At 32.9% G+C, this 12753-nt stretch overlaps 2 protein-coding genes across 5 annotated transcripts; one reads left to right on the top strand and one right to left on the bottom strand.

Annotated features, from left to right (window-relative positions):
* The first annotated feature begins 285 nt into the window (after positions 1-285).
* On the top strand, positions 286-3130 carry LOC125859301 (protein HEADING DATE REPRESSOR 1). Of its 4 annotated transcripts, none has more exons than XM_049539012.1 (3): positions 286-568; positions 2270-2604; positions 2746-3130. In XM_049539012.1, the coding sequence occupies exons 1-3, from the start codon at positions 472-474 to the stop codon at positions 2947-2949; spliced, it is 636 nt and encodes a 211-aa protein (XP_049394969.1). In that variant the 5' UTR covers positions 286-471; the 3' UTR covers positions 2950-3130. The 4 variants fall into 4 exon arrangements, with proteins under 4 accessions (XP_049394969.1, XP_049394967.1, XP_049394966.1 ...); XM_049539010.1 differs by having other exon boundaries at positions 2704-3130; XM_049539009.1 differs by having other exon boundaries at positions 346-568; positions 2267-2604; positions 2704-3130.
* A 150-nt stretch (positions 3131-3280) lies between these two features.
* Positions 3281-7300, bottom strand: LOC125859289 (uncharacterized). The gene is made up of 6 exons (XM_049538994.1): positions 7043-7300; positions 6405-6659; positions 6027-6200; positions 5824-5930; positions 4443-4771; positions 3281-4059 (listed from the first exon to the last, which is right to left on the bottom strand). Exons 1-6 carry the CDS (start codon positions 7196-7198, stop codon positions 3500-3502), a joined length of 1581 nt encoding a protein of 526 aa, XP_049394951.1. The 5' UTR covers positions 7199-7300; the 3' UTR covers positions 3281-3499.
* Positions 7301-12753: the final 5453 nt, after the last annotated feature.

The raw sequence follows: 12753 nt of genomic DNA, 5'->3' as shown, positions 1-12753 counted from the left end.
TGTGTTGAGAGAAATCACAAAAACCCAGGTACCATTTTGTCCCATGTCAAAATAATAATAGAATAAAATAAAGGTGTGTCGGGGTCCGGAGATAGATAGGAACACAAAACAAGAAACCAAACATCAACATCACCGTGAAAAACTAAAAGACAACAAAATCATGTCCGTTAAAAATTATGCTTGATTAATTCGTGACCCTCTATGCTTTTTTTTCCCAACCATATCTTGTTTACTTGTCAAACAAAAAACAAAAAAGGGGCAGAAGAGAGAGTTGGGTAATAAACGTTTCTTGGCCTTGCTTACACCTACAACTTACTTCAACTCTTACGCTATCAATTCTCTCTCTTATCTCTTTTCTCTTGTAGCTTATAGAAAGTTTTGATTTTTTTTGTAAAGAAAAGGAAAGAAAGATAAAGAATTTTTTGCTTTATTTATTTATGTGTGTGTGTTTTTGAAATTTGAAAGTTATTTATGGAGGTAAGGCAGCAGCAGAAGATGGAAGGAATTCTTGAGGGATTTTCACCTGTTTCTTCAACTCCTGTTTTATGGAAGTCTAGGAAAAGATCTGGTAATATTTCTTCTTATTATGATTCAATTTAGTACTAGTGAACTTGTTGATTGCATGTATCTACAGTGATTTATTGAAAAATGGGGTTGATTATTTGTGGGTTGCATGTGGTACAACTAGATCTATTTCTGGAAATGACTAGAAAACACGAGGCGGAGCTAGGATTTGAAGTTTATGAGTTTGGGGGTGTAGTCCTTTTAACTTATTGAGTTCTGAATTAATAATTTGTACATATTCCATTGATTTAATTTGTGAACCCGTAAGCTATACTCTAGCTCCGCTCCTGCTTTACTGTTTTCTGGGAAAAATTATATTTATCTGAATTTTCTGTTTACTCGGTGGATGATCTTTACGATTTCCTTATTTTTTGGAGAAGAGGTTAGGTTGAGGGTAGAGGGTAGTTTTGTCCAATGTTAGCTAGATTCGGTGGCGACTTTGTCGGCACGTCATTTCTAGCTGATAAAGAAGTTTGATCTTTGAATAAAAAACAATTTTTTTTGTAAATATTAGTTATTAGTATTAACCATTAATAAAGTATTGATTTTTAGTGATTTTGGTTGTCTTTGTCATGGTGAGTGTGTTTGATTAATTCATTACATTACATTACATGTTTCTTCTGCATAATTTCACTTATTTGTTAAGGAAATTTGCCTGTATAAGCTACAGCCGATTACCGCTCCAATATTTTATTTTTGTAAGACTAATCTATTCCACACGGATCTTGTCTAGAAATAGTGATTTGGCCCTGCATTGTTGACTTTGTATTTCTTTAATGTACATGCTCCTTTTCCCTTAGTGGACTCCTTAATTTATTTGGAAATTCTTCGAGACGGATTAGAAGATGAAAGATGACTTGTGGAGCTTTAGAAAGACATTAGCTTTGAATTATCTTATTGAAAAGAAAAAAGATCCTTTTTTAAGTAAGGTTACATATAATATATAATTAAAGACTATATAAAGACGGTATAATCATTCCATAATTACAGAGGTCAAACCAAATGTGTTGGGGTAGAATCTCAAACTCGAACCTGAAAAGGTTAAATCCTGGATCCGCCTATGCTTGATAGTGTTTTTTGTGAATGATACATCAAATTGCAGACTTGTTTCTTCCCTGATCAACAGGAGAAGATTAGTAGTTAGTGAGCTCTTGAGTTTTGTATATGGGAAGTTTCTAAATTTGGACCTTTGTCAAATCTTTGTATCAATTTTTTCAAATTCTAAAAAAATCACTGGAAAGAGAAGCAATGGAAAAGGGAAAGGAACCTATTAAAATGCTATAATACCAGTGTCTCTGATTGGCATACTGAATAGTATATTGTTTAAGTACAGAAGACTGGCTCATGCTATTTGAACTTGAACCAGTCAACAATTTTCATTGAGTCGAAGGTCTATCGGAAACAGTCTCTCTACCTCCCAAGGTAGGGGTAAGGTTTGCGTAAACTCTACCCTCCCCAAACCCCACTTGTGGGATTACATTGGGTATGTTGTTGTTGTTGAAACAGTCAGACAATTTCTGAACATAATATAGTTGTGCTGGTATTTTGTTTGGAGAACATACTTCTGAAATTATAGTCCTGTTTAATGTCATGTTCCGTAAAGATAGTAGAGTGATGACTATAAGCCCAATCAATACACAGTTCACACAATTCATATTTTGTATATTATACATTTATCATGCTAAGAGAATACTTCGCCTAGTAGCCGGTGTGAAGAACTTGGAAATACCTCAAAAGCAAGAAGAGTCTCCAGCTGATGAAACACCTCAAAAGCAAGAAGAATCTCCAGCTGATGAAAAGATGCAGGAATCCCAGCCTTCTACTGAACTCTCAGAGCGTAGAAAGGCACTATTTGAACCATTGGAACCGGTTACAAATGCAAATGGCCGTAGGCCGTCAGCTGAAACTTTGCTACCCCCACCAGACTTTGATGCTGCATGTTACCCCAAAGGTTGGTTGGCTGGAAAGAGACGGAAGCTTGTAAATGTGGATGTTGTTGAAAGTATGCGAAGAATCGCTCTACAGGAAATGAATAGAAAGGTGATGTCCTCAAAATTACCATTTGTTTGCTTTCTTCTAATCTACATGTTCTGTTTTGGCTAACCTCTTTAAATGTCTTCAAGTTTACGTCTTGCTCAGTTTAAATTCAACAGAAACACTAATCATATGACAATGCTGCAGGATCGTGAAATAGATGGTCTGAACGAACAGTTGGAAGCGGATGCTCAATGCCTGGAGCATCTGCAAATACAGCTGCTAGAAGAAAGAAGCAAGCGTGCCGATGTAGAGAGGCAAAATGCTATGTTGCAAAGCCAGATAAATGTGCTTATGGACATGTATCAGGATAACGATGACATTGATGATGACGGTACAGATGATTCTTAATCAGTCATCTTGTTTATTCTTTTGTAGATTTCGTTAGACAATAATAGGACAGATATAGAAGAAGGGTTGTTGTTGTGCTTTCAAGATGTAAAATATATATCTGAATATTATTTACTGTTTAAAAGCTCTACTCCGTGTGTAAGATGTTAGTAGTTCCTTTTATTTGATCTACTATTCCTCACACCTTCTTGCATTTGTCCTTGTCACTGCCTCTTAACAATGTTACCAGCACTAGGCCATTTGAAATCGCAAAGTAGATTCGAAATCTTGCGATCAACATTTGAAAGGATAAGTTGTTAGAGACCAGTTAAAGAGGTATCTTTTGGTAAAATTTTTACAAAAAATGAAGTAAATGTCATTAAAAAACTATTCGGAGCGCTTGAAGAATACTGTCTATTGCACAAACTAACATAAAAGATGACTATATACATATACTACCTGCACAACATCTGGACACTGTAGCTAAGCAGTGTCTTAGAGGGCGCTATGCCTGCTATATACAAAAGCAACTAGGCAATCCTTTTATGGATGATGATAAACTAAGCAGATTCTATCTAGCTGGGTGGTCGGAATCTTCATAGATATTGAAGAGAAAGTGAGGCAACGATGCGATTCTAGGCAGATTCAGCAGCAGATCCCCTATCGAGTCTTTTCTTGACATTGATGGAGCTGGATCATTTGATTTATCCTCTGATGTAGAAGGATCTCCGGGAAAGAAACTGATCAGTTCATCAGTTCTCTTACCTCCAACTGCAACATCATCATAATTCTCACTCTTATGAGCTGTTGCGGGATCCTTCTGAAGAAGGCAGCACAGAGAATTGACCCTTGTCATGAGGGATTTCTCATCTGATGCTAGCATATTTTGAGTATCACTAAACAAGCACCTCGAGATCTCTTCCAGAATCTCCAAGCTTTGGCGTTCATCACTGGACAGGCATATAACTTCGGACGTTCCCTGCTCAGAGAAACGTTGTTCAAAGTGGCTCACTAAATCTTTCATTGACATGGAAGGATGAAGACCAGGCACTCGGATCTGATCTAGGTTGCCGAGGCCTTTCAATTGCTCCATATCTCTACTGACATCTTGAATTTCCCTTGTATCCATCACTGCAGGTTAAATGACAGTACAGCAGATTATAAGACAATTCACAAATACTAAGCCTTAATAATGACATAAATATTTGGAAAAATAATTAAACTGATTCGGGATCAGTTGGCCCATATGATGATTATGTTATGCCCAGTAAGGCCTCAACTGTAGTAATTTGGATCTGTCGAATATGCTTAAATTCTAATATCAAGAAACAAATGAAAACTGTAGGCAGCAGAAAAGGAATGTAATGTCTATAACCACCACAATGCTCTTTCCAGCATGCAACATAAAATTAAGAAAAATAAAGAAGAAATGAATAAGATGCACCAAGCAGAAGAATCGAACTTCTCGAAAAACTCAAAGAGTCCTAAGCAGACCAGCATTAATATATAATTACCTGAGCTTGGTGAAGGTGTTTCTGGACGAATGTTTTCCAATCGTCTACTAACAAAAAAGTCTTGCTCTCCGTTTGAAGAAGAACAATGAGCTCCTGAAGGTGAAGCGGCACCATGCAAGTTGAGAAAGGGGGGACTTCTCTCATTATTCAGATTAAACTCCGACTCAGACACATTTGGGTCTTCAAATACAGATATTCTGGATTCAAAATGTGGAGAATCTAGTGTAATCTCTGGTTGTTGACTTAGGAAATTAAGACGGGGATCACACTGAATAAGCTTTTCAAAATGCTTTCCTAACAAGCCTTGTGGAATCTGTAAGTAATGTCGCCTACAAACAAACAAAAAACAATTAAAAAGGAAGGAGAGTTTTAACATCAAACTGAACCATATCGACATAATAATCAAGGAAATGCAAGACCTGCGAGCATAAATAGGTCCAAGTCTAACACCTTATTAAGCATGCATAAAAACAGCAGTACTATTATGTCAAATTCACATAACTACTTAAAAGTAAATGACATAAAGCTAATCTGGACTACTGCTGCCTCGAAAATTGGGGGTGAAGGGGCTGCAGCTGAGGTTTATCCCGACCTCAAGGAGGGCGGAATCCAAGACCAATTTATTATTTTATTTTTACAGAAAGGGGACCCTAAACCATCAAATATTGGAGAAAATATATTACCTTTCAGTGTCATTGAATTCACTTTAGCCAACGTCAAATATTGGAGAAAATATATTACTCCCTCTGTCCACTTTTATTTGTCATGTTGCGCTTTTCGAAAGTCAATTTGACTAATTTTTAAAGTTAAATTAGATTACGTTAATTCGATAATTTTTTTAAAAAAATTAGATATTCAAAAACTATACGAAAAGTACTATAAGTTGCAATTTTTTGCAAATCAATATGATGAAAATATACATCGTAAAATGTTGGTCAAAATTCTTATTGTTTGACTCTAAAAAAGGAAACCATGACAATTAATTGTGGACGGAGGGAGTACCTTTTTTCAATCTTGACATTTCTAACAAACGGGTAGAATATGCAAAAGATTAGGTAGGCAAGGGTGTGGTCTAGTGTATGAAGAGGGTTGGAAATCACGAGGTATCAGATTTAAATCCAAGTTGAGGCAAAAACACTAGGTAATTTCTTTCTATTTGTCCAGTCTTGGGGACAGAGTTAGTGGGAAGTATCAAGCAACCCGGACACCATAATTATATTTTAGGCAGCAGATGAGCACTTGATGGGGCCTGGGAGGTAGCAAGAAGGCCGGACACCGCGGTTATTAAAAAATGGCAACAGATGAGTACTTAGGGAATTGGCATCCCCATAAACAGAGCAAAGACAAATTGTGAACAAGTAAAATAAGACAAGAAACATACTTTTGCATGCTAGCTTGTCCTCCAGTAAAATCAGATGTTGCTTGCCAAAGAGTGTGCTTCCTAGGTTGTGGATTTGTCTCCCTGAAGAAAAGAGGTTGTCTTGAAAGCTGCAATACAAGAATCCTTTAGTACTTTCGCCAATTCAGTAGCAGGAAACAGTTTCACAATGATAACAACAAAAGAGATGGTCCATCACCACTTACCACTACATCTAAAGTTCCAGGTCCATCATCAGGGTAATTTGCCTTCAAACCCATAATATCTGACCACTGGATTTCGATCTTATTCTTGAGACCACCGTCAAGGACTTCCCAAACAAGTTTATGCTTCGCAAAGTAACATTTTGCCACTAGATCCCCTTCATATCTTGACTTGTACTGCAGACAACAACACAATTCCAAATCAGTTCTAGCACTTCTAAACGTCAATTTACACACTAAGATCACAAATTACACTTTTTTTTTAATTTTTTTTTATGACAAGGGAAACCCGCAGCCGCTACCTAAAGAGTACGTACAGGGTAAAACCCCTGCTCCTATGCAATAACTCGCAAACCAGCTAAACTAAAACATCAATATTACCTCCCAGCTCCCAATTCTCAGAACTGTGGCAGGAAAGTTCGAAGCCTTGAGTTTTTCAACTGTTCCAGAGTTCCCCTTCTGCTCCTTCTTCCCTTGATTTCCCACCTTGGCGTTGTTCCCCTGAGAAAGCTTCATCTGGATCAAATCCAACAGTGATGGGCTCTTCCTTAGCCTCAAACCCAACGGACTGGGCTCATCAAGCGGGTTATACTGCGAAGGCGCTACTGGAAAACCATCAGCTCCTACAATCAATTGCTGCAGTAGGAAAAAAGATCCCCAATTCAATTAAGCTAATCATACAATAAACTTCATAGAAATCTCTCAAAACTAGCTCTAAATAATCCATCAATAAGCAAAACTCCTTTTTATATGAAAAATCGTCCCTCATAGATCTGCTACAACTTTCTATATTTATACACTCTTAAATCCTAAATCTTTTGAGTTTAAGAGTTATTAACACCATCAAGTCACTAAACAGGAAAGTAACTCTGTTTAATAAGCATTAATTGATAATCTACCATAATTGATAAGTATTAATTAATTAACTTAAATCCTTAATCTTATCATCCTTTTTGTAATTGATTGCCCAAACACAGAATCTCCAGAAAATCAAATCAGCAAAAAAGAAGAGAACATACTTGTAGAGAAGAAGAAGAAAGTTTAGATCGCTTGTTGAGTGGACCGTATGCTTCATCTAAAGCATCTTCAAATTCGAGCTTCACCGCCGCGTTCTTCCCTTTATGCCACTGCAACTCCGGCGACTCTTCCATGGTTGTTCTCATCAATTGAACCATAGTTGAAAACCCAAAGAGTTGGTCCAAAAACAAAAAAATATCTAAAAGCTTGTTGTATATGAATATGAACAAGAGAAATCAATATTCGTTTTTACTACATCCTTAATATAATAATTTTATATATATAAAAATATGAAAATGAAGCTCCCACTATATATATTATTCTATAAAAAGAAAAAAAACACGTGTCGATTACACGCGCTTATTTGTGGAGTGAGCTGGAGTCACGTGAGGAGTTTTGGATAAAATGCGTGACGGGGCATAAAATGGGGAAGGTTCGTTTTACGGCAAGTGCGAACGGCTGCGATAATGGGTAAAGTGACACGTGGAAGAATCTAACGGTGGATGACACGTAAGATGCTGAATAGGATTTGTTGGATGGGCTGAGTTGTGGATAATATTTTGGACGGAATAAACACGCGTGTACCTACTTTCTACTTTTCTTTTTCAATATTCATATTACGGCGGCTTTGTAATTCACGCGCTGTCTTTTTAAGACCAATTATGAGTGGATTTATTTGACTCTTCATCATTTACTATAATTGCCTTTTATTTTGTTATTTTCCTTTTAGAAAATTTAGGATCTGTTTGCCTACTTAAAAAGGTTATTTTCTTTCGATCAATATTGTGAATTTATCGTGAATATGTAAAGTTATTTTTTTTATTTCTGATTTATGTGAAAGTGTTAAGCACATGATATAAGAGAAAAATAAAATCTTCTGAAATTTGTGTAAATTATTTCATCGTTGAATAGAAGGTTATTAGTTCTATAAAATTATTTTTCTAAAAAAGGATCTCACATTAATTGAGAGAGGAATAGGATATATATTAACAAAGAACTATTTTGAGCTATTAAGTATAGTTTTACCTATTATTTCAAGTGAATTTCTTAATTTTATTACTAAAATAGAAAGATATTAGTTCTGAAATTAATTATTTTAAAAAAAGGATCTCACATCAATTGAGAGAGGAATAGGATATATAATAACAAAGAATTATTTTAAACTATTAAGTATAGTTTTACCTTTTATATCAAGTGAATTTCTAATTATTAGTTTTTTTAAATTAATTTTTTTTTAAAAAAAGGATCTCACATCAATTGAGGGAGGAATAGGGTAGCAAAAGAATTATTTTAGCTATTAAGTATAGTTTTATCTAGTACATCAAGTGAATTTCCAATTTTATTACTATAAATATACTCATATAATCTTTGAAATTATATTTATTGACCGTGTAAATTTTTAACACTATTAACCAAATTGACCTATTACTATAAGTTAGTTCCCATTTTTATTATAGTTTATTTGTTGTTATCTTAAACAGTTTAATCTGATTATATTAATTTTTTACAACATCAATACATAAAATTTAATTCTTCTTGAAATTGTTTTCCTTGTATTAACTAGATAAACTTATAACTTTAAGTTTCAATCTCGGTTCATAATTCTTCACATACCACTTTCTTATTATAGAATTTATGTTTTAGCTACTTTATATTTAAGTGTCCTAATATTATTGTCATTATATATATATATATATATACACTATCATCATAACTTTACCTTATTAAGATAAATAATTATATATAGTAGATTATGCCCCATTTTTATTTAAAAAATTACTTGTATACCATCTTCTATTAAAAGATCTGATTATGTAATATGTTAATACTATTTACTGGTCAATAGATATTTTCTTATTTTTTTAATGCAAAAAACAAATATCTTTGCACAAACCCCTTAACTCTAAATTAAGTTGTAATCTCCTCCATATATAATTTCCAATTCCCCTACTCACCTACCACCTACGCTCAAAAAATATTAATAATTAAAAGAAATGTTTCTTATCTTCTCAGTTCTCACTACTTTTTTAATCATAAAATATACGTAGTAATAAAGAAACATAATATAATATGAAAGCACTTATCACGTTGTCTAATCAAATTAGATAAGATTATTTAACGTGACAGACAAAAAATAAAAAGTATGAATGATGCTAGGCCAAGTAAACCAAGTTGTCCTACTTGCATTTTACAACTATTACTATATATTATTCGTAAGCATCAATTTAAAACAATTTATGAGTCATTATTGATGGAGTTATTGTATTTAGTATTTACATTCATACTATAAAGATTCATCATAATATTAATTAATTTTATATTTATTATTAATATATTGTGATTTTTTTTCCTTTATCTGGTTTAGGACCGACAAATTCATCATAAACTAATTAATTTTACAGTAAAATCTCTCTAAATTAATATAGGCTGGACCATGAAATATTATTATTATTTTATAGAGGTATTATTTAATCGATAAATTAATATTTATTAATTTAAAGAGTGTTTCGACACCGAAAAAATTGTTAGGGATGAAATCTCAAAGTATTTGAAAGAACCCATTTGTAAAAATGCCATTTGTAAAATTTTGTAAGTTATTAACTAAGATAGACGACAGTCAACAACTAATATTATACAGAAGAGAGAATTATATTTGCAGAACTTTTAAATATAAGGATAAAATCTGAATGGAAGCCTAAAAACAAATATTTGTGTAAATAAATCAGCCTCTATTGCCTGAGTTGTGACAAACTCTTAATAAATTAGTTGTTTTTTGATTATTGATGGCATCAACATGACCCATAATGACTTTACCAAGGATACAAGTTGTCTAGTTGTTATTAGAACAATATGATAGCAACTTAGAGATGCGTCCAAAATGCTAGCAATTAGCTTAAGATTAGTAGGTAATTATTGGATGAGAGAGTTAGTTGATGAATATAACTTTCAAGTAATCATGATTAACAAGTCAATCAAGGAAAAATAATCTTTCCTTTAGACCATGATCTCTTATAATTTTTATATATTGAAAAATGACTTTATTATATATATTTGATTAGACATCCTAAAACACAAAAGCCGATTAGGCTAATTGTCAAATTTGTTGGTTAGTGCCTAAACTCTCATGTGATGCTCCTAGCTACGTAATTCAATTCTCAATTGTTGCATTCCTTGATTTCATTACTATACAAAATTCATTTTTAAATGTACAGTCAGAAGTTCTTTCATCAAATTTTGAATTCATCTACACAAGTACTAAATAGGTAATAAATACCATAGAAACTATTGTCAAAGTAATATATCTATATTAAAATGAATACCTTTGACGCACGCGGGTGATGGATCCTTTTAAAAGTAGTGCAATTTTGGAGGATCCGACACGGGTACAATAACATTTTTGAAGAGTTCGAGCACGAACATCATAATGAAAACAAAATGATATTGCATCTAGGGTTGGAAAATAGGCCTGATACCAAAACACTACGTATACAATAATTATAAATAATAGCCTGTTCAAACTCGTGAACTCACACCGCTATTTTGAAGGCAAAAAAAAAAAGGTTTGATGATTTCTCTGATTTATATATTGCAAGTTGCTTTTAATCAAGTATAATGTAGACATCTTTCAAGTTGCCAAGTTTTAATTATTATATGGTACAGCTTTTTTTTTTCCTATAATAATATTATGTGCTCTGTCGGGTTTTGTATAGTTGGGTGGGGTTTGGACTATATAATTAAAAATTTAGAAGTGGAATTATTGTTTAAAAACTTATCTGGATTACACTCAATTTATTTGATTATTGGAATAACAAAGTGACTAGGAAAAAAAAAAGTAGGTGCAAATCAATTAAAATTTGGTAGTTATTTTGATTGGGGGGTCAATTTGATGCAAGACATTCTACTATATATACCTTTTGTTATTTACAATCCTAATACTTTACTTATATGAGATTTGCATATAAGTGGATATTGATACTATATATCCAAAAATACTTTTTTTTGCAAAAAATAATTTTCATATTATATTTTGGAGGTTTGGTTAAACAATTAGAGGGTGACCTTTCATAGTGAGTATATTGATTAATAACCATCTTTTATAGTTAGTTTACGTTATTAATTGATAACCTATAAATTAGTTGATATGACAAAAAAGTAGTCTAACAATGTATACAACTTAAATGGAAACAATAAATAGCTACAAGCCTACATGTTTGACAATCAATTCATACGATGAAACTTTGCAAGAAAGCTACCCACAGACTATAAGTCCCCCAAGCTATATATGTTGCACACTCTTCAAAAATATTTTCGACTCGGGTAGGATTTTCTAAAAATGTCAATTTCTCTTGTTATGTCTAAATCACTTTAGAGTTTATGCAACTCTGACTATCCAAAAATATTATCTCATTCATATATGATATCTTTAAAAAATGTGTTGTTTTTGAAAATTTTGATATGCATCCGAGGTGAATTTGGATTGAAATTAGATGGATATATCAAAATGTGTTGAGTTAATGAATGACCGAGTTATTGATCCTCCAGTTACTTAAGCTGAAATGAGTTGGGCTAAAATATGGTTATAACCCAATGGCCAATCCGTCCAACTCTTACTAAATTTTATTATTTTATTTGTTCTTTTATATTATTTTAATATCTTATAAAATCTTTTTTTTTATATATAAGGGACCTATATATAATATAGGGAAATTTGTATGAAATAAAATTAATTCAAATTAAATGTTATAGTCATAGTTTCTTTTATTTGTAATTCGTAGCAAACATTCCATGTTTTTTGCCATCCCATTTGTATATCGAAATATAAAGATGCATGACCCATTTGTATACCAAAATATACAAATGCAAGACCCATTTGTATACCGATATATACAAATAGACCGAAATATACAAATGCAAGACCCATTTGTATATCGAAATATACAAATGCAAGACCCATTTGTATACCAAAATATACAAATAGACAGAAATATACAAATGCAGGACCCATTTGTATACCAAAATATACAAATAGACCCAAATATAGATTTTTTTATGTATATATATACCGAAATATACAGATTAATAGTCATAGCAAACATAAAGTTTGTTATGGAGTGCAATTATACAAACTATAGTTATAGCATATAAATATGATTTTTATGTTTGCTATATGTGAAAGTTGCTCTATAATATATCAAATAAAAAAATATTTTAACAAGATTTCTAATTATTTGATTTGATAAAAGGAAGTGTGTACATTGTCGCTCTCCCTGCCTTTCAATAGTGCCTAGAGGACAGCCAAATGTAACAAGGCGACAACCGGTGAGTGATGGGGGACTGGAGATGGACATCTCAAGGCACATGATGACCTACATGTAACACCAGCAAGGCGTGAACTAAATATCAGTCCAAACTTTGAGGTGTTGAAATGGGTTAACAATCAGTCAAAACTTAAAATGAATTAGACGAGTTATGTTATTATCTTATGAACTAATTTTACCACCTTCGAAACAACATTTTAAAAGAATTCGAACGACATTTTGGACTACATATGCAGTATTCGTTTGGTAAGTTGCGACAGTTGATTCCCTTCCCTCTCAAAGGGGTGAGAGTCCTTATCCATGACATATCTATCAAGTATCAACCAACCAATAATATTTCATTCACAATAAACCTCATGAAAGGTAAGTCCACAAAACTCCTAACAAAAAAAATC

This window comes from Solanum stenotomum, chromosome 3 (genome assembly GCF_019186545.1).
Source record: "Solanum stenotomum isolate F172 chromosome 3, ASM1918654v1, whole genome shotgun sequence".
NCBI classification, from domain to species: domain Eukaryota; kingdom Viridiplantae; phylum Streptophyta; class Magnoliopsida; order Solanales; family Solanaceae; genus Solanum; species Solanum stenotomum.
Note: the sequence above shows the minus strand (reverse complement) of the source record. Positions and strands in the feature narration are given on the sequence as shown.

Excerpts from the sequence above, each read along its gene's own strand:
- LOC125859301 (XM_049539009.1), top strand. The coding sequence starts at position 472 with ATGGAGGTAAGGCAGCAGCAGAAGATGGAAGGAATTCTTGAGGGATTT. Across the intron at positions 569-2,266 it reads GAAGTCTAGGAAAAGATCTG|TAGCCGGTGTGAAGAACTTG; the intron begins GTAATATTTCTT and ends TACTTCGCCTAG. Across the intron at positions 2,605-2,703 it reads TACAGGAAATGAATAGAAAG|TTTAAATTCAACAGAAACAC; the intron begins GTGATGTCCTCA and ends CGTCTTGCTCAG.
- LOC125859289 (XM_049538994.1), bottom strand. The coding sequence starts at position 7,198 with ATGGTTCAATTGATGAGAACAACCATGGAAGAGTCGCCGGAGTTGCAG. Across the intron at positions 6,660-7,042 it reads TTTCTTCTTCTTCTCTACAA|CAATTGATTGTAGGAGCTGA; the intron begins GTATGTTCTCTT and ends TTCCTACTGCAG. Across the intron at positions 4,060-4,442 it reads AACACCTTCACCAAGCTCAG|TGATGGATACAAGGGAAATT; the intron begins GTAATTATATAT and ends TTTAACCTGCAG.